The sequence below is a fragment of the Typopeltis vanoorti genome, chromosome 24 (assembly GCF_054136105.1).
Source record: "Typopeltis vanoorti isolate ZY-2024b chromosome 24, IOZ_Tvanoo_1.0, whole genome shotgun sequence".
NCBI lineage: Eukaryota > Metazoa > Arthropoda > Arachnida > Uropygi > Thelyphonidae > Typopeltis > Typopeltis vanoorti.
In genome coordinates, this window is record NC_143572.1 from 55,245,676 (window position 1) to 55,268,681 (window position 23,006).

Consider the following 23,006-nt stretch of genomic DNA (forward strand, 5'->3'; position numbering starts at 1 on the left):
ACATTTATGATTTATATATGCCTATCTGGACAAGGATAGTGAAATTTTAAAAATTATTTAAAAAGAATTGTTTCTTAGATTGATGTATTTGGTCTATTAATAGAGCTTTATTGGCTTCTTGTTACATTTTTTTGTACAGTGTGTGATTTGATGGACTTGATTTTTACAAATTAAGAATAATATCAACAGTGCTAAAGGAACACAAACCTGTTACATAAACTAGCATTTTTTTCAAATGCAGTATGTATCCTCTAACAATCTTCCACCATATTCCTCATGGTGTAGAGGTTAGTAATCGAATGTTTTCAAGGAACATATGTACTAAACATGTTTCTAAACACTTACCTAACACGCAGAAAAAATATATATTGAAATTTTTTTTTTTTTTTTTTTTTTTTAATAAATTCTATATTTCATCTAATGTAACATGGACATTACCAAAGAGAAAAGAGAAGATCAGTAACTACATTCAAAACATGAAGCATAAGATATGAGTCATATAGAATGTGTTTACTAGCTCATGTCTCAGTCATAGTTGAGTTAACAGGAATCACCTATTATTTCAAAAGAACAAATGGAATAGTTTCTGGAACTAAAAATTAAATCATCTGTCAATTAGCAAGCCACTGGTGCTTGCAAGCAAGGACCAGCAATATTGTAGTAAGTCTCCTTCCTTTGGATGGTATACTAGCATGGCAGTAAGTCTCCTTACCACAATGCTAATATACTATCTGGAGCAAACCTAATTCCACTTCCATGCATATTTATTGCTTGCTGGCTAGTGGACATTCATGTGTGACTCTTGTGATGGGTGAGAATATCTGGTGCTGAACCAAAAAAAATTCCTTGGAGCATGAATCCTTCATGCTCAAATATTCCAGTGCCCTCCTATGGCCTCAACCAAGTATACAACATTTGATAATAGAAAGACGAAACAAGACATTGAGCATATGCAAAATATATTAATGTTTTCATCATTCATGCAACATGAAGTTGGTTAAAACCAATAGGGAAAATGTCATCTTTCTTTTATTCAAAAGGGTTTAGGACTAGTAAGATCTCCCAAAAACTGTTTAAAAAAACTATGTTCCAGTGATATTCTTGTTGAAATGACATGTCAGCATTACTCAGAAAGACGACCGTGAACAACATCAATGTGGGGAATACTAATTATGGTAACACCTCAAAAAAACTCATTAAGGAGTGAGAGGTAATTAGGTACATCCTGATATGTAGGGAGGGTTACCTGGTTCCGATCAGAAACATCATTCTTAATTTTGATGCACCCAAACCTCCAACATTGGTAAAATCAGCATATCTAAACTGTGCTGCTTGGGCTCTACATCCCTAATCCTCGAAATGCTTCAAATGTCAAAAATATTGGCATATTCAATTGCCTATCATAAGTTTTGGCAGTGTGTGGTAGTAAAGAGCATGATAATAAATATTGCTCCGTAAAGGAATCTAAGTATGTCTGCTGTGAGTACCATCCAGCCTGTTCCATAGCATGCCAAAAGTTGAAAAAGAAATAAAAAAGATAGACTGAACAGAATATCTCATATCAGGAACAAAGAGGAAGTGAGCCACATCACCTGTCCTGAAATCCTCTTATTCTGAGAAAGTGGCAGTTACGAAAATATCAAAAGCAACACAGTCGCATATACCTATTCCAACATATTATATTCAGCATACTGGAACTTTGATCATGAGTGCCTCTCTTTGGAGTGCATTAATTGCCTAACCTATTACAGTCTGATTCCTGAAAGTATCTCACTGAACAAGAACTTGCTTGTTAAGAAAATCACAACAAGAGCATCACTGAAAGAAAACTGCCAGAGACTTCCACAGAAAAAAAACGAATATTTCAGTGTCCACTGAATGTAAATTAAACAAAATAACTGACCTTGATATATCAGATGATATATTAAACATTTTTCCAGAGGAAGAGATGGATACTAGCCACATTCATACTTCTCAATATCAATTGACAAACACACACCAGCCAGAGGTAAGCTTTTGGAATCTTAGAAATTGGATAAGAATAGGGAAATGTTCAGAGCAACTTTCATGGATTCAACCAGAATATCAAGGTTCTTCTGTGGAAGCACAAAGCAGTCCACTTCTGTGTGCAGTAGGCCCAATGAGAAACTCACCTTAAGGCATTAGGACAGAACTCGAAGTGGACCTGCTCGTGGAGATGCTTACTATTCTTGTGCCCAACATATACATTTTCAGTGCTACAAGTATTGACTTCTAGAAGTGACTACCACTTCCAGGACTCAACACTACTTTTAAAGTAGTAGTCCTTTCAGTTGGATTTCTTATTATAATATTATTACAAGTGACATACAGGGAGTCAAGAACTCATCGAGGGAGGCCACATATCACTCAGCACCTGTCATACCTTTTCTTGAATTCATTCACGCTATCTGCACTCACTACTTCAAAGTTAAGCCATTCCAATCATGCACCACTCAGAGAAAAAAATCTACCTCTCAACTCCTTTCAATTTCATTTGTTCTCAAATTTCATGGATGTCCTCTTCTCACCCTGAATAAAATGAAAAATTCCATCTATTCGTATCCTGTATGATCCTTTCAGAAGTTTGTAGGTCTCTATCATATCATTCCTCTTTCTCCTATTTGTTAATGTCTGCAATCCACAAATTCTCAGTCTCTCCTCATAATCTACATTCCACAGTTCTGTTGTATCATCTTCAAAATTCTCCTTTGCACCTGCTGTACATGAGCAATATTAAAAAACAAAACAACTTACCTTGACCAGACCAGAAGAGTGGCACCCATTTTGAGGAAGGTAAATTAGACCATAGAAGGATGTCAGCTGAACATATCAAAGAAACCACATCAGTTGATGTGAAGTCGACAGTTTGCTATATATAAGTATCCTAGTTATATTTACTGCACAGACTTTATTTGCTTATACTTAGATAGAGGATTAAACAAGAATATAATTTCTTGTCAAGTAAAATTTACTTTCTAACCAAGTGAAAAATTTATTAGAAAGGAATGCAACATCAGTGGCATTGAAGAATGTGTGTGTGAACAGAGCTAATATAAGGTAGTGTGGTCATATCAGTGGAATGTTAAAGGAAAGGTTAATACTGCTGTTAATAAATACTCATTGGTTTATAAAGGTTGAATTAAACAGGTATTTCATGTCTAGATTCCAGGAAAATGATCTAGATGGATTGATGCAAGTAGTAGTGCTTAGATGTCTCACATGACATCTAACAGTATTGGAGACTTGACTGACAACAGATTAATTTGGAAGGAAATTGTTGATAGAAAGCTAATAATAATGCAAGTTGAATTATTCATTACTTTATAAGTATCCTGTGCACATTTTGACAGCATATCAGGAAATTATGATATTTTTGGTGTCATAGCCTTGCACTGGTATTACATGCAAAAGTAACATTCTCCATGGTTTTTGTGTCCTACCACACCACACAATTCAAATGACTAAAGGAAGAGACTTCTTGAGTCCATTTCCTCAGCTGTTCAACATATGTTTCAGATTTTATGTGGTCTGCAGTTTATCTTGATCCTGAGTTTAATCCAAAAGTATGTATAAGATGCATTGCTGACTGTTTGTGTTGCTACCTATGTTTTCACTCAAAAAAAGGTAAAAATACACACACACATATGCTATTCACACGCCTCTTAAGGACATAATGCCTGAAAATTAAATGAAATAAATGTATTTAAACAGGTAGCAATAATCAGAATGATATTATTGATGTTTCTACTAAAAGCTACCTGTTGTTACTAATTCTTGTTAAATTTAGAATGTTCTATCTCATGCTGTCTGATTCCATAATACATGGTTTCAAAGTTTGCCACTATAAAAAAAACTACTTTTAGTCTAAACATATATAAAAAATTATTCATTTTGTTCTTAATGTTCTTAACATAAAATAGCACTCATCATCATCAAATTCCTGACATGTACCCTCAAGGGGTGTACAGGATATTATGATAGTACTACATGAAAAACTGACATCAATCTGTTATCTGTCAAGATTCCAACATTATCATATCTTATACTTCTGTCTTCTAAGGCACTTTTTACTGTATCAGTCCACCTATATCTTGGTCTTCCTCTGGGTGTTTTTCTTGCCAACTAGTGTTCTTTGCCAACCTGGCAGAGAACACTAGTTTTGCTAATCTTTTCTTTCCATTTTGTTTAAGTGACCATACCACCTGAGATTAACTCTGCTAACACATTCCTGAATGCTAACAATGTCAAGTTCTTTCCTAATATCCTCGTTTTTAATATGATATTACCATTGACTTTAGATTTTTCAGGAAATGACAATGTATACTAAAATATTAATTAAAAAACTTTAATCGATATGTGCATGCAGGCACTAACAACAAGCAAATGAGGCCAAAGAAGGCAACTGGTGTTGGTCCTAGAGTCTTAAAGGTGTCCCCTGGTGGACTAAATTGGGTTGTCTTGGCTGTTTGGCTGATGTTCCAAGGATACAAGCCTCCCAAATTTGGGGCAGTCTCGTGCACCCAAATTTGTTGAGATTTGAGAAGTTCTTTAGAGCTGATTCCAGGGACAATCTTTCATATTTATATTTGCTACGGTGTAGTCAAGTGGCTTTCTTCCAGCTTATTCTGTGGTGGGTATCTAGTGCATGGTCTGCAAGTCCTGAGTGGCTGTATTGGTAAAACTGGATGTAGTCTTTCTGTTCAGATATCCTGATATTAACTGTCCCGCCTGTTTGGCCATAGTAGAACAGTTTACAGCTGTGTGGGACCTGGTATACTCCAGGTAGGTCTAGGGGAAGTGGCTGGTCTTTGGTGGAGCAGATAAGGAATGCCAATTTCTTATGTGATTTGCAACAGGTATTCAGGTCATATTTTTTTAGGATTTTTGTGAGCTTTTCAGACATGACCCAGATATAAGGAATGATGATAGATTTAGTGTAATCTCTATTAAGAAGGAGGGGGGGGGGTTGTGGTTAACTGGTTTTAATATTTTCTGGATTTTGGTGGTTGGTGTGTAATCAGAGTGTGTAGAAAGGGAAGACTGTTGTTGTTTTCTTTTTCCAAGGTGAACTGGATTCTCAGGTGTCGATTATTTAAGTGTGTTAGGAAGTTGTGGAGTGTGTCTAAGCCATGCGGCCAAATAGAGAACACATCATCCACGTAGCATAGCCAGATAGTGGGTTTTTGTGGGGATGAGTTTAAGGCTTTTTTCTTCAAGTCTCCATAAAAAAGTTTGCTGGGGGTGGAGAGAGTGGAGAACCCATGGCTGTACCCTCTATCTGTTTGTAGAATTTTCCATGCCAAATGAAATAGTGTGAGTTCATGGTGAACTGAAATAGGGCTGACATATCAGGAGGAAATTTGACTTGGATGAGATCTAAGGTATCTTTGAGTGGGACATTTGTGAATAAGGAGGAGACATCAAAACTGACCATTATGTCAGTGTGTTGGAGTAAGAAAATCTAAAGTCATGTGTAACCAACGTATAAATTTATCTACAAGATATTACCATTGATGCCATCTGTTCACACCTCTAATCTTTTCCAGGACTCTCTTATCTGTGGTCTCTAGTCTTTGCTCAAGTGTTTTATTTCTAACTTTTGATTCCAATTTTGATATCAGGTTTAATACCACTTTCCTTAATAATGTGATCCATATAGATAATGGAAGGGATAATGTGCATCCTTGTCTGACAACAGATTTTTAATTAAAACATCTTCCTGTACTTCCTTCAATTCTATCTGCTGAATTAAGCAACTCAAAGATTAAGTATTGCTTGATATAATGCCCTATTGACACCATAGAACTGTAGTGTTTTGAGTAGTTTTCTCTTGGCTCCTTGTCATATGCCTTTTGCAAGTATACAAAACTTAAATACAGATCTTTGTTATATTCCCATGATTTCTCAACTATTTGTCGCAGAGTGAAAATCTAATCCTGACAGCCTCTATTTGGCCTGAATTCAGCTTTTTCACCAAGCTTCCCGTCCACAATCCTTCTCAACTGTTTCTCTAGTATATTTTGCAGAAATCTGGAAATACCTCTGTAATTCTCACATTAAGTTTTATTTCCCTTTTTTTCATACATGTGTACTATGAGAGCTCTACTCCAGCCATTTTGAATTCATCCCGCTATCCAGGCCTTCCGAATTACTGTGAGCAGTAATTCGGAAGGCCTGGATAGAGGGATGAATTCAATGGAGGTATTAATGATGAATACATTGGAGGTATAAAAGTTTTGCAGAGCAGCCACTGCAAGACTTTTATACCTCCAATGTTGAGCACTTCTGGTCAAATATCATCTACTCCCACTGCCTTTCCATATTTCATGCTTTTGATGGCTTTTTTTTTTTCTTACTTCAAGTATGGATATGTATTCCTAATTGCATGCCTGTTGTGTGTTTTTTAGCACTGTGCTGGTTTCATTTAGCAATTTTTTGAAGTAATTACTCCATACATCAAGGATATCTTTTTCTTCAGTTTTCATGTAACCTCTAATCATCTCTAATTCCTTTTACAGCACTCTTTCCTCCATTTCTGAGCTTTTTCACTAGCCTGCAGAATATTTTGCCACCTTCCTGATATTTATTTTCTGTGTTCTTAGCAAATTCTTGTCATGACTTTTGTTTAGTTAGTTTTACACAGTGTTTAGCTTTCTTATCTTTGTCTCTATATTCTCTAAGAGCACAAGCTGCCTTATTCACCAGGAATATTTGATTTGCTTTCTTCTTTTCCTTCACTACCTCTTTAACTTCCTGTCCCCACCACGGGGTTCTGCTTTTTCTCTTCTTGCAAACAACTTCATCACATACCTCTCTGGTTGAATCAATCAATGTTTTTTCAGGGCTTGCCACTGAATATTCAAGGCTTGGTTCCTGTTTTCAAACTCTTTCATTTTTTCTTGAATAATATGTGTGTATTTTAGTATACAGTTCACACCTGAAGCTGCTCAACTTTTATTCGCTTTAAAACTTTATTGTATGTTCTTCTTTTCAATATGAAATTCAATTTTATCCTGCTCAAGACTAAATGGTGATCACTTCCAATTTCAAATTCTCTGTACACTCTAGTGTCCTGCACCATTGAGAAAACATTGCTATGAACTATACCATAGTCAATGAGACTTTTCTTATTCCTTGCCTCTTCTCTCCATGTGTATTTGTGCACATTTTTATGTTTGAACAATATGTTAGTAATAACCAGTCCATGTCCTGAGCAAAAATCCAACATGTATTTGCCATTATTATTAGCTTTGCTCTTTTCTCCATATTTTCCCAAAATATTGTATGTCTGACAATCATATCCTACTCTGCTTTATGAAAAGGAAAAGTTTATTTCATTTTGTCAGTTCTTTCTCTAAAGCCTCAAAAAATGTCTCCACTTCTACCTTAGTAGAACCAACTGTGGGGCCATAGTCATAAATAAGCCCACATCACTCTGCTTGAAATAGCCTGCCATTCAAGAAGATTGGCCTTGTATTTAGTGTTGAATACCCTAGCTACCCCTTCTTTTACCTGATTGTTATAACACTGTAAATGTAAATAACACTTGATAAGGAATTTTTTATTCTTTTCATCCTTATTTATCCAGTCATGAGAAAATAAATTTTTACACATGAAATATCTTCATGACATTGCTACTTGCTGTTGACTTCTCATCAAGTTGCTTTGCTGTTCTCTAATGCATGACAATATTCTCTTCTCAGGTGGGTATTGGGAAGAGTGACTATCCAGACTGTCAGCTGATATTTAGTGAAAAAGTGCTCTAAATTCATCACTCTAAATGATCATTCTAGAATATTTAGCAGCAAATACAGATCCATGAAAGTGTTACATAAGTATTATCTTCACATCGCTCTTAAATCACATAACAAACTAACAATCCTTATATATATATATATATATATATATATATATATATATATATATATATTTTTTTTTTTTTTTTTTTTTTTTTTCTTTTTTGGTAAAGACAAACTGCATCCTTTGATACATCTTGGAATGTATAAAAGTGCCTTTTGTTCATGCCCATATCTTGGCTTATTAAGTAAAAAGTAATTACTATATCTGTCTCAAAGACATAAATATATACCATCATCATTATGATAGGTGAAGAGTTTATCCTGAAGGTAAGTTCACATAATTGACTCTATATTAAACTCGTAGATACCATGAATGGTTTGTTATAGTGGTTAGTTGTTAGCGAATTTCTTTTAGCTTAGCATTGTACCCATGTATAATATGGATGGTTCAGCAGTTTGTTGTAATGAGTTTACTGCACTGAGTCCACTGTACATAGATACCTCTAGGGCTTCTAGTATATCCAGCCATAGAGGGACATACACTAGGACTCTAGTTCTTTCTTTTTCTGTTACCATTTTTAATTATTTCCTATAGTCACATGATTTTGTCTTGTGTTATAAATTAAAGATACCAAGAAATTTTATAATTGGTTTAATCCTTTATCCAAGTATAAGCAAACAAGGTTTGCTCTTGAAGTATTTTCAGGACTGGGGCAACTCGTATAAGGAAGCTAAGACCTCACATCACTTGCCTTAGAATCCCACAATGCAAAGCATGTCTCCTTGAAGACATGTATAATGCAATGCATTATGGGAAGGGTCACTACCCAGACCAGTTTCTACCTTTATTGAGATCTTTTCAGTGGGAGTTTTCCACCTCCAGACCCAGAAGTGGTACTAAGGTTTGAAGTTATATTTTTTCATGTACGAGTTGCCAAAAGGTATCACACCTTATTATTGAATTACTCTGGATTGGAGAAAGCTGTTGAAGAAAGGAGATGTGCTTTGCATGGATACTAAGCCAAGTGATGTGAAGTCTTAGTTTCCTTATTCAAGTTGCCCATCTCCTGATAATACTTCAGGTGCAAACTTTGTTTGCTTACACTTGGATAAAGGATTAAACCAAGTATATAATTTCTTGGTATCTTTAATTTATAGCATAACCAAGTGAAAAACTTCCAACAACTTTGTCTTGTGTTCTTTGATAAGTGCTTTGTGCTTTGAAGATACTTGTTTCAGTCCAGTGGAATATCAGCCTTTTAATAAATTACATAATTTATTTTGTTCATATGTAGTGTTGTGAATTACAGTTAAAAAGATATGCATAAGGATGTGTGGTATTATGTATAATGCTGTTAACTTATTTGGATATGCTATACAGTCAACTCTACAGCAAGCCAATGGGGACTAGAGGCCTGCTTTGTTATAGTAACTAGTTTGCTATAGTGACTTTCCTTTAGAACAAGTGGCGATGTCTATGCAGGACTTTTCAGTAGTTATAGTGAGCGCCCACTCTATTAAGTCTAATTATCTTGCAAAACCTGTAGGTAATAGGCAACTCTGTTAACTTCTAACTTAAGTTTTCAGGAGGAAAAGCTTTCCCACCTCCACATGATGCCAGCTAACTTGCCCTCAGTTGAAAAGACCTTATAATAGTTGTGTCTCCTGAATGGGTTCCAATCCCATTCAGGACACACACCTGTGGAGGTGGGAAAGCTTTTCCCCTGAAAACTCATTTTTCTTCTTGCAAAAACAAGTAAATTGACTAAGAACATGTGCAGTTAACAGACTTAATATGCTGGTCTCATAGCTGTAGTTGCTTTATCCATAATTTAAAACAACCCAACCCTAATTAACTCCTGGCTACCTATGAATATAAAATATAACTTTGTTAAACAGTGATTTGGGATGAAGGATGAATGGTGAGCATTGCTAAGCCAGGGATAGTGCTTCCTGGTCCTGGTTAATAGGACCAGGAAGTTGTTTTAATAGCTTGTTTTAAAATTATCCATGTACAAAAGACATGTGATATAATATTGCTGTTAAGAATTATGGAAAAAGTACTGAGACATAAGTTAGTGAGGTATTATTATCAGATTAATGTAGATTTTCATTGAATGGGAGGGGATGGGGATGAGTAAAATAACAAGACATTCCTGGAAGTTATATAAGGAAGGTGAGCAGGGAAACAAGGAATAAGATATTTGCATAGAGTAGGTAATGGTGTCAACAGAGTGCATATTTTTTTTTTCATTATTACAGAATAATGAGGGAGACTACTACCCCCTTTGAATAATAACATTAATTTAAAATTATCTGGAGCTCCATGCCTTATTTAGAGGAAGATTTCTGCTCCCGATACATAAAAGAAGCCATAACAGTTATCCATTCTAAACACAACCTCAATAGAAACTAAGGATTAATTCTAGCTGATATTTGGAAGACCCTCATAAGATCATTAAGCATGCCAGAGTTAAATTTTGCTGCTAATTACAGAACGTTCCTGCATAACAACAGTTGACATCATACGCACTCCATGTGTTTGATGTCAAACAGCTAAGTTGGCAAAACTTGTTGGTATTTCTTATCAATTAAAATCCTTCGGCCAATATAAAACCCAGTTTATGTCAATTTTCTTACATTTAGATGGTTGAAAATAACATAGAATCATAACTCTTTGTTTTAAGAGTTTATTTTAAATTATAATTAGGACTATTAATCCAGAATCTTGGCCTTAACAATGCTGTTAAATAATTGATTAGGCCACCACTATTACTGTATTAAAATTATTATTATGAATTTGGTTACTGACAGTGCTTTAAATAGGATATAGCTTTGATGTAGTTTTTTTTTTTTTTTAACTAGAAGTCAGGCCAGTAGAATAATGGTTGATCAAATTATTGTCACTTTGGCATACTGTTTGAAATATAATATAGCTTCTCTCTCTCTCTCTCTGTGTGTGTGTGTGTATGACAGATTACAATCTTAATATGAGGTTGAAATGTCAGGAAATTCAAGTAATTATTCTTAACACGATTGTAGTCTCAATGATTTCATAAAAATGAATGCTGATCACTATGTAACATTAAAGGGAAGGATGCATTTTGTTATCCAGTGTATGATTCATCTGTAATTGGAGTTATTTTTTTCTTCAGATATTTTGGTTTTCCAATTAAAAACTTGAATATGGTTCATCACACTTTAATTATTTTTTAAGTAACTGAGAGTTAATGCTATAGCAATCCTTGATGAAGTCTCCTGTTAAAAGATGGAAATAATGTTAAACCACTCCACTTCTTTCTTTTTTACTTCAGTTCCTAATAGTCTTCATAACATGTACATGACAAATGTGTGGCTTAAAATTTCCTTTAAACCTGTGTTTTAAAAAACTATGTTATGATGGCAGCAAAAATTAAATATTATAATTGAAGTGGGAAGAATTCTGTATAAGTTGAACTTTGATCTAATTCACAGAAAAGCTGTTTTAGACTTTACATGTTGCATTATGTTAACATATTATATCATATGATATTGCCAATGTATAATACATTGTTATTAATTCTGTAATAATCTTTAGTTGGGTGAACTTTGGATTTTGTAGAAACTCAGGATGCTGCAGAACTTCTAGGACAGCAAGGTCATCTTAGTAAAGAAGTTATTGAATTATTGCAACAAGCAGGACTTCAGATTCAGCATGTGGAAGTAAGTATCCTTGCTTTGCGTTCAGAGAGTAATTTGAAAACCATGTTGTTATGCAGTATATAAAACATTGATTTTTAGACATTTTTATGTTTTTTTATTTATTAGACTAGTACATTGCTGCTGTTATGTCGTTGGTTTCCTATAAATTCACTATTATTTCTCCTGTGCCAACTAAGAATAAATCTCTAAACTATCTCTCTGGGGCCCGTTTCCCTTTTCAAATGATGATATTTGTTTGTTTTAGCTGCGCCAGTCAGAGCTTTAGGACAGAAATTTCTTGTCCAAAGAAACCTTCCTGTAGTTCAAGTGTTACCTAACCTTGTTAAAAGAATTAAGTAGCTTAAAATAATCTTAGCATACAGTCATGGCCTAAATGCTCTTAGTTTCCTTTATATTCCCCTTGTGCATAGGTCCATAGTTTTATGAGTGGTAAAATCAGTCTCATGCTCAGACAAAACTCAGGCTTACATAAAAAACATGTTTATTAAATGGTCAAAGAGATTACAGTTAAGTTTAACATGTCAAAGGCAAATAATTTATATCATTACTAAATCACTAGTTAAGCAAATAAGAAATTTTCAAACTGATAAGTATGCTATTCACATTCCATGCAGGTAAATTAAGTTCACACATAGCACAAAACATAAGTTCAATTCCTAAACTAAATTTTCTGTCATTTGACTCCTTCACGTTAAATTAGGAACCGCACAATCTTAAGTTCTCAGACTACTAGTCCAATACAGTCAATAAGTCATTACACATGGTCACTATAAAGTTATCTTTCCTCCTAGTCAAAATCTTGTTCCTTCTTTCATCCAAAGCTAATTATTACATAGAAAAAAAAAAAGGTTTCAGTACATTACCACCTTGACGTGATGATGTCGTGATTCTTTCGTTTGTCCTTTGTGAGGGGATACCTTTCTGCTACGGTAAGTTGCCATCACACAGAAGTCACGTGCTCGTCACGAATTGGGCATTTTTCTTTGCTGGACACACGCTCATCTCATGGGTTGCTGTCGTTAGCTCGACTGCCATCAAAGGGGATCCTTTGCTGTCTCACATCGGTAAAACCTTTACCGATGGCCCGAATTGGAGAAACTGCTTTCATCTCACGTATAGGCTTGTCCGACTCGCGTCAGTCAGCAACAGGGAAAAGTTGCAGCTCGTCGTCGTCAAGCTTCCTTCCGGTCATCAGCATCGCTGGTCCGCCCGAGAAACAGGCAGATAAAAAAAAAAAAAAGGCTTCAAACACATGTGAACTCGCTTTTATCCTCCTTCATAGCACCCTCTTTCCGCCTTCGAATCTTATTCACGGCGCCTTCCTATTTGCTCTTACAAAGTGGCATCAGACCTCTGCTCCTCGATGAGTGTGCTTTTCGTAGAACGCGAGTTTCATTGGCTTTCCACGAACGCCACTGCCTTGGGGTTTACGTCATGTCATCGGCGATGGTCAGCTAGCAACCTTTGGACTTTTATTAGTGCTTAGATACACATTCTTGTATAGAGCATAATTTAACATTAACACTTTAAACAATATATTTATGTTTAGACATGAAAATTTATTTTCTATTTTTTTTCCATTTTTCTAAAGAAAATGTGACATGTTCTCTCATATAATATGCTTACTTTGCTGGCAGTACAAGTATTTTCTTACTTAGTATTGTGTTTTTGTTAAATCCTGAATGAATGATTCTTTTCTTGAAAGAGTCCTCATTCAAGATCTAACACTGCACATCCAGATTACTCTACTGATTTATTCTGTTATTACTTCTATAGTTTGTATAAGATTTTCTTGGAAGTTTGTATTTGATTATAATTTGAATTTTCAGGTAGTATCCATTTTACCAGAATGCAAAAATATTTCATAAAACTCCATAGATATTTTCACATCAAGATTCAGTGTGCTCTGTGCATCTGCTACAAAAGGATGTTATGTGAATAAGATTTCTTTTAGTAGCAGTTTTTAAGGGCCTGTTTAACAAGCTACCAACTTCTATGCTGGTTGAAGTTGGTAGTATGTTGGTCAGGTAACTTCTTGATTAAGGAGTCAAATCGTTACTGTTACAGTAGCTTGGTACTTTAAATCCATCTCTTCCCAGCACATGATGCAGTGTCCAGTGTTGGTTAATTAGTCCTCACCTTATTCTGTCTGAATGGTGCCTTCTGATGCCAAAAAGCAGTAATTAAGATTATAGTTGAACTTAACTCACATGAACTTTTATTAAGTAAATTAATGAACAAATGAACATTTTTTTAGTTTCAAGAGCAGTTCCTATAATTTTGACTTGTGGTTATTAAATTGATTTTTGTGTAGAATTTTCAGATTGTTTCTGAGTACTTCTATTTGTAAAATCATCTCATAGATATTATATAATTGATAATCCTAGATTAATAACTTGGGTTTAATAGCATAGAATAAAATGCTGCTGGATTAATACCCTTGCTGACATCAGATGCTTTCCCTTCTTCTGTCATAGTTATTCTTTGAGAATTTGAACTTATAAAGAATCAAAGCTTCTGACCTAATGTCCAATCCTCACCTTGTGATCACCTGGATACTGAATGAACAAGGATGGGCTGGCAATTTGGGATTTAGCCAAATTGCCAGCCCATCCTTGGCTTAAACCACAATATAAAAATATAATTAAACCACAATATAATTCCTATTGGCTTAAACCACAATATAAAAGAATGATACAACATGATAGAATTTCATGCCAGCTGGGGCGTTGCAAACTTAAACAAGGTCCCTGTTGTTTTCACAAGGAAACCAGGGTGAACAGTGAAAAGTCAGCCACTGGAACAAATCTGAAAACAAACCCCAACTCAACATCACCAGAGTTCAAGATCGGTACTATCAGCATAAGAAGACTAAATGGCAAAGAAATGGAGCTAGCTGAGGAATTAGATAAGTACCAGATTGACATAATAGGGGTGACTGAAACAAAAAAGACAAAAACTGGTGAGATTTTTCTGAGCAATAAATACAAAATGTTATATTCAGGCAATGATAATCAAGGAAAAGAAGGAGTAGCCATAGTATTCAACACTAAATATCTAAATATGATGCTAATCTCCTTGAATGGCAGGCAAATATCAGAATCTGGAACTGGACAATGAGATTTATTTTTTTTGAGGCTTTAGAGAAAACAACTGACACAATGGAAAGGAAAAGTTGGTCCTTGTTGGGGATCTAAATAGCAGAATAGGATATGATTGTCAGACATACAAAAATATTTGGAGAAAATTTGGAGAAAAGAGCAAAGCTCATAATAATGGCAAATACATGTTGGATTTTTGCTCAGGACATGGACTGGTTATTAATGACATATTATTCCAACATAAAAATGTGCACAAATACACATGAAGAGAAGAGGCAAGGAATAAGAAATGTCTCATCGATTATGTTATTGTTGATAGTGATATTTTCTCCCTGGTGCAGAACACCAGAGTGTACAGAGGATTTGAAATTGGAAGTGATCACTATTTAGTCTTGAGCAGGGTAAAATTGAATTTCATATTGAAAATAATAACATGTAAGAAAGTTTTAAAGCGAATAAAAGTTGAGCAGTTCTCAGATGTGAACTGTAGACTAAAATACAGAAAGATTATTGAAGAAAAAATGAAAGAAAAAAGAACAGGAACCAAACTTTAGAGATTCAGTGGCAAGCCTAGAAGAAAACCTTGATTGATTCAGCCAGAGAGGCATGTGGTGAGGTTGTCTGCAAGGATAGAAAAATCAGAACTCCATGGTTGACATGGGAAGTTAAAGAGGCAGTGAAGGAAAAGAAGAAAGCATATCAAAAGTTCCTGGTGAATAAGGCAGCTTGTACTCTTAGAGAATACAGAGACAAAAGGTAAGAAAGCTAAACACTTTAAAACTAACTAAACAAAAGTCATGGGAAGAATTTGCTAAGAACACAGAAAATAAATATCAGGAAGGTTGCAAATTATTCTGGAGACTATTGAAAAAGCTCAGAAATGGAGGAAAGCATGATGTAAAAGGAATTAGAGATGATAAAGGTCACATGAAAACTGAAGAAAAAGATATCCTTGATGTACAAAGTAATTACTTCAAAAAATTGCTAAATGAAACAAGCAATGACAACACAGTGGTAAAAAAAAACACTGAACACGCATGCAATTAGGAATACATATCCATACTTGAAGTAGAAAAATAAAAGCCATCAAAAGCATGAAATGTGGAAAGGCACCCGGAGTAGATGCTATTTGACCAGAAGTACTCAATATTATTGGAGGTATAAAAGTCTTACAGTGGCTGCACTGCATAGTTCAGAAGGCCTGGACAGAGGGATGATTTCCAGATGATTGGAGTAGAGTTCTCATAGTACCCATATATAAAAAGGGAAATAAAACTGAATGTGGGCATTACAGAGGTATTTCCCCCTATTGTGTGTTCCTGGTACGATTTATGCAAGTATACTTCAGAAACGGTTGAGAAGAATTGTGGAAAAGAAGCTTGGTGAAGAACAAGCTGAATTCATGTCACATAGAGACTGTCAGGATCAGATTATCACTTTATTACAAAAAGTTGAGAAATCATTGGAATATAACAAAGAGCTATATTGAAGTTTTGTAGATCTGAAAAAGGCATATGACAAGGTGCCAAGAGAAAAGCTATTCAAAATGCTACGGTTGTATAGTGTCAATGGGGCATTATATCAAACAATATTTAATCTTTATTTGAGTTGTAAATCAGCAGTTAGAATTGAAGGAAGTACAGGAAGATGGTTTAATGTTAAATCTGGTGTGAGACGAGGATGTACGTTATCCCCTCTGTTATTCATTATCTGTATAGGTCACATTATAAAGGAAAGTGGTATCAAACCTGATATCAAAATTGGAAAAGTTAATCTCAGCTCTACTTTATGCGGACAGTGTTATACTTCTAAGCAAATCCAGTATAAGTCTAGAAGATTCCCTGACTAAATTGAATAAATGTTGTAATAGATATGGTATGAAGGTTAGCAATAACAAGACAAAGACAATCAAAATAGGCCTAACATTGAAAATATCAACTGCATTGTGAATGAAGAACCTATAGAACAAGTAAAACATTTCAGCTTCCTAGGCACAATTTTTAATGAAAATGGTAAATTACATATGGAAATGGACAACAGAATCAACAAAGCTGGTAGGAAGTCAACTGAATAAATTTATATGGAATAAGAGAGAAATTAGTCAAAACACTAAATTAGCTGTATACAAGACAGTGTTCAAACCAATTTTAACTTATGGATCTGAGAGCTGGGTTAGAAGTAAAACACTTGACTAGAAACTGCAGATATGAGAGTCCTGAGAAAGTTTAGGGGTGTGAGCAGATAGCATCAATGACAATATCATATTAAAATTGAGGATATTAGGAAAGAACCTGGCATTATTAACATCCAGGAATGTGTTATCAGAGCTAATTGGTAACACATCTGTTACCAATTCTGGGTCTTTTTCCTGCCAAACGGCAGGAAAAAGACCCAGAGGAAGACCAAGATATAGGTGGATTGATACAGCAAAAAAAGTACCTTTGAAGACAAATATAAGATCTGATAATGTTTTAGTCTTGACAGGTAACAGATTGATTTGGAGGAAAATTCTAGATAGGAAGTTGGTAATGATGTAAGTTTTTCATGTAGTACTATCATATCCTGTACACCCCTTCAGGATACATATCAGGAATTTGATGACAATGAAGAAATCAGTTTCACAAAATTCTGTCTAATAAAATCAGTTCCAACAAAATTGATCAGTCATTTCACAACTTCAGTGATGTTTGAGTTAACAAGATCCTATTGATTTTTATTGAATCATTACAATTTGTTAGGCATATTGATGATAATTTCTGCAGACTTTTTTCAGAAGTATGTACAATTTAGATTGAGGATAAGTTTAATTTTTCTTTCTTATAAAACTTCAGTTATTAATTCTGATGGTTTACCAGTTTATCCCAAATAAGAAATATCAAAATTTCAAAAATGCACTCCAGGACCTAAATACACAACATGACAATCATCTTTGAATTAATATATGACAAGTGAAATTTATTTTAGCAGGTATGAATGCAGATAAAAGGAACTTAAGAAAATGCTATCCAAATAGTTATCATATTTTTAAGTTTCTTAGATACTTTTAATGTAGGCTAATGCAATTTTTTATGTTGTTTAAAAATATAATAATGAACTTCGTATTCATAATTATTTTTTCTTCAGTATTTATATTTTTCACTATTAGGGAATATATATAATATATAATGATGAACAAAAGACTACTTGAAATATTATTATCTTGTCACTGTTTATGAAAGTTATTTGTGTAGTTTGGGATAAATAAGGCTTTTTGACTTTTTATCCAAAACAATTATGGTGTTTTGCAAATTCTTTTTTTTTGGGGGGGGGGATTTCTATAGATAGTGGTATTGCTATGAAAAATGAGTATCTTTTAATTTCTTGATATGTACCTTCAAAGTGTTTAAACAGCATGTTTCAATATGAAGATGTGCACATATTCATAAGAAGAGATGACATGAGAAATAAAAAAAACTTATTGAATATGTTACTGTTGGTGATATCTTCATGTTGGTTAAGAATGCAAGAGTAGACAGGAGATTTGAGATAGGAAGTGATCATTTTGTTTTAGGAAGTATAAAAAATTAATATATTGAAAAGAATCACATGTATGAAAGTTTTTAAACTAATCAGAGTTAAGCTTTCAGAGGTAGACTATAGACTCAAATATACAATTATTATTCAAGAAAAAATGAAAGCCTTGCATCTCATTAGTTGCAAAATCTGAAGAAGACATTGACTGATTTGGCCACATGCCTGTGGTGAAGTTGTTTGGGTGTATAGAAAAATCTAAACTGCATTGTGAACCCAAGACGTTAAAAAAAAGTAGTTCTGAAAGGTAAAAAAAAACTCCCCAAAAACCCATATGCTGTCCTTTTATTAATGTTTTTTTTTTTTGTTTGTTTGTTTGTTTGTTAGTTTTGCTATAAGGAAGCATTGTTTCAAAATTTAGAATGTGCGATGGACTGTAGTCTCTTGTAAGGTGTTTAATGTGATATATACAGCCTTGGAATGGTGCTGTACATTATGGAATACTAAGGCACTCACTATTCTCATTTTCAGCCCCATTTTGACTAAGTCAAAATAGGACTGAAAATGAGAATGCCATTGTTGTCAAGTATTGTCTAATCTAGCAGAAAAACTTGCTACTAATTTAGCATTTAATTTAGTATGTACACTTTATCACTTCCACACACAATGAATGTTATTGCAAATTAGTGTTGTGCATGAGCCAAGAGAAAAATAATAATCTGTTGAATTCTTTTTAAAAAGCTGGAGGTTTTAGTCTTTAGAGCATATCTCATGGTGATAGCAATTCCACAACACAGAGATAGATGAATGTGAATGGAAGATGAATTCAGTTAGTATTTCAACTGTAAATGGATGTTGTTAGCCATTGCGCATGTTATTGAAAGTTGAGTAGAAAAGGGTGCTCATGGAAATATCTGTAGAAAGGACACTATGCAAAAACTGTGGTATAGTTGGTTGCTGGAGAGAATCTGTGTGTGTAAGAAAGAGAGAGTCATCAATTTGCTGAATTGCACTGCATTAAGAATTTTTGAGTGGTTTTTGGTGCATCTTCTCAAATATGAAAACCGTATTTTGAGATTGGATGGGTTTGTACAGTATTAGAATCTGGATAGATGAAAATTGATGTTTTAAAAAAGAACAGATGCCAAGACATTTTGTAAACCGAGGATGTTATATAAGTCATGCATTTGTGCTAGGAAAGGCTAAGGTTAAGCAGCAGTCAGAGACGAGAGATCTAGTTTTGACATCATCAAAAATAAGTGCAGAACTAAATTCTTTTTTTCCCCACAAGAAAAAGACAAAATTGTGTTTTGAAAGCATTAGAGATGACCAGGTAATCATCACCTCTTATCTTTTCTGTATGGAGATACATAAGTTAAAGATGCCAAGAAATTATATTCTGGGTTTCATCCTTTATCTAAGTGTATGCAAACAAATTTTGCACCTGAAGTAATTTCACGACTGGGCTACTTGTATATAGAGGATAGCGACTTCACATCAATTGGCTTAGTATGGAGATACAGTTTAGGGCACTGGTTATAGATCTTGAAGCTTGAATCATTTGAGCACTGCAGGCTTTGTCATATGCATGGGAGCAGTAGGAATGGAAATGCTAGCATGAACAAAACTTTGGATAGGGTTTGAGGTCAGTTAGAGAATGCCAAGTATATATATGAGAATGCATAACACAATCCTGAGGAACATTTACACTAGTGGAGAAATCTGAATAGATAGAGCATCATTCACTGTTACATGTAGTGAAGAACCCGAGAGAAAACTGGTGGTCCTGTTACAAAAAGTGGAAAGCAAACTATAAGATGGCAATTTGCCGAGAAGCTTATCTATGCTAAATCCTATTAAATGCTTTGGAAATATCAAGTGTGGTTTCTCTAAACCTTTCCATGTGTCCAGAAATAATCTGCTGTGAATCTTGACTCTTGGAATCCATATTGGAGATCAGTGATTAGTTGACAGTTCTCATTCTCCAGTTGTCAAAAAAAAGTTGCCTTTTTGATGACTGCTCCATCACTTTGTGAATTATATGCACCAAGATAATAGTGAGAAAGAATGTATGATATCTTCCAATTCTTCCTTTTTTTTTTTTTCCCTACTGAAAGACTTTGCAGAAGTTATGGGGAGGAGAGTAAAGTAGTAAAGAATAAAGAAGTAATAAGTAAGTAATGCAACTTTTCTGTTTTTGATTATCTTTTAGTATTGTTAAATATGTAAGCTATTTGTACTTTTAAGGGTGTGTATTGAAATATTCTGTTTTCACCTTAGGCAGGGAGTTTGTTACTATCAGTTGATTAGTTATTAATTTTACTCTTACTCTATAGTAAACTCATGGGAACAAAAGTTATAGTGGCAGGTTTTTTGTAGTGAATGCCTTTTTAAAATAGCAGTGATAGGATGAAGCTTCAACAAGGATTTTCTTTTTCTTCTTTGTAACACAAGTCCACTGTAGTGATGGTGTATATATTAAATCTGATATGCAGTTATTAACTACATATCTACTGATATGTAGTTAATAACTACATATCAGTAGAGCTACCTATAGTGAGATAGCTATTATTATTATTATTATGCTTAATGGTTTTATTTAAGGAAATTAACATACACTATATATTAATTAGAGAAAACTTAATTAACACTTCTAGTATTTTGGCAGTTAAATTGCCATCCTCAGGGAACAAAGAACAAATTCATATGTGCATGCAGGCACTACATAGGGCAAGTATGACCAAAGCAGAAACAACAAAAGTAGGTCTAAAGTCCTAAAATCATTCCCCATAATGGGCTAGGCTTGGTGTTCTTGGCTGTTGGACTGAAGTTCTCATGATCAGAACTTCCCAGATTTGAGGCAGTTTTATACAACCATATTTATTGAGGTTAAGGTAGAAGCTGATTCTAGGAACATTCGTTCATATTTGAATCTGTTTCTGTGGAGTAAGATGGCCTTTTTTTCCATAGTATCCACATGCTTTGAACACCTGCCATAAGGCAGGTGTCGAATGCATGGTCAGCAAGTCCTGAGTGACTGTAGTGGTAGAACCAGATGTAGTTTTGGGGTTTGGCAGTTCTGATGTTGGCTGTCCTGCCTAATTCAAATATGAAAGACTGTTCCTGGAGTCAGCCTCATCTTTAAGGAACTATCCTAATCTCAATAAATATGGTTGTATAAAACTGCCTCAAATCTGGGAAGCACTGATCCTCAGAACTTCAGCACAACAGCCAAGAACACCCAACCCAGCCCATTGGGGACACAATTTTACGACTTTAGACCTAAAATTGTGTCCCCAATGGTTGCTTTTACTTGGGTTATGCTTACTCTATGTTGTGCCTGCATGCACATATCAATTTGTTCTTTGTTCCTGAGGATGGTAATTTCCTTAAATAATACCATTATGGATCAACATATAAGCCTTTCCACTGGAATTTTTTATGCTTGTTTTCTGTGTAGATAGTATTTATATTTTAATTATCTTCTTTAAAGTAGCAAGATGCATAATTTTTGTTTTATACAGGTTTCAGCTGCAGATTCAGGAATAATTGCAGAAAACCTTCAAACTGGCACAGTGCAGATTCCTTCTGCTGTTTTGACACCAAATGTGTCCATTGCTACTCAGGAAGAAAGCAGCCATGTTTCTGAACAAAATGCTACAGTGAGCACAATAAGCCAAATCAAAGGAGAAATGTCAGGTCAATTAGATCCCAAAACAGGAATATTGTATATATCATCAGATACACAAGATGTAACAAGAGAAAAACACAAGTTAGCAAATGGTAAGCAAAATTAATGAAGAAAAGAGCCTAAAAAGCTTCATCTTGGCAATGAAAATTATGCTGCAGGTTTTGTTCTTTGAATGAATTATACTGATATTTTGTGTATTTTTATATGCAGATTTATGAATGATATTATTTTTTATCTGTCAACAATTTTTTTTTTCAGAAGACTATATAAGATTTTGCCTTTTGTAACTCATTTATTGGCAACAGTGTTGGTGTCCTTAAATTGGAAAGCTTGGCTTGAACTCCATTCTTATAACAATTTTCAAATGAAGCTGAGTTAGCTGGTCTCATATGCAAGTCAAAGGGCTTTTTCTCCAGAAAACTCAGGTTTTCATCCTCAAACACAAAATGGATCAAGAAAATACATGTCATTTGAAATATTAGTGCAAAGACAGCCATTATTGTTCCAGAAAAATATTTATAATGACCTTTTAGTGCATTTAAACTTTTTTTTTTTGTTGCTCTATATTAAAACAGAGTATGAAGGAAAAATTTTTCTTCCAAATTAATCTGTTATTTGTGAGGTCTCCAGTATTGTGAAATCTTACTTTCAGTCTTCTGAGCCACTACAAACTGCATCAGTCAACTGATATCTTGATCTTCATTGGACAATAATTTCATCACCTGATGTGAGACTGCCACCCATTTATTGGAAATCTGAAGCAGCTTGAAAAAGTACCATGTTTCATCTCTAGATCAGGTTTTTGCTTGTAAAAAAAAAAATAATGAAAATACTTAGTCCACTCACAGTATTATTGTACTATACAAACACTTATTTACAAATGGGTAGAAGTCACATAAAAATTCATCAACTGCTAACAGGAAACCTGGCCAGAAGAACATGCTGTCCTTCAAGCCTTATTTGCTTTGGTCAGCAGCAGTGACCATTGATGTGTTGATTGCTATTGGCTAATGTGTAATCTTGCTTCCAGTGCCAATAGATTGTTAGTATTTTGTCTTCAAAAATATATAATTGCTGTTGTATTTTTCACTGTAACTACAAACTTCGTCAGCTATCTGATACGTACCCTCAAGGGGCATTCAGGCTACTACATGATTAAGTTTACATTACTATTAATCTCCC

General features: G+C 34.4%; 1 protein-coding gene across 7 annotated transcripts in view; it reads left to right on the forward strand.

Annotated features, from left to right (window-relative positions):
- LOC150093229 (uncharacterized) overlaps positions 1-23,006 on the forward strand; it is a 307,481-nt gene that overhangs the window by 174,900 nt on the left and 109,575 nt on the right. For all 7 annotated transcript variants that reach the window (XM_090413531.1, XM_090413528.1, XM_090413534.1 and 4 more), the window contains 2 exons: positions 11,422-11,522; positions 21,658-21,916. In XM_090413531.1, the coding sequence (XP_090269657.1) occupies positions 11,422-11,522; positions 21,658-21,916 (360 nt within the window). The remainder of the gene's footprint in view (positions 1-11,421; positions 11,523-21,657; positions 21,917-23,006) is intronic.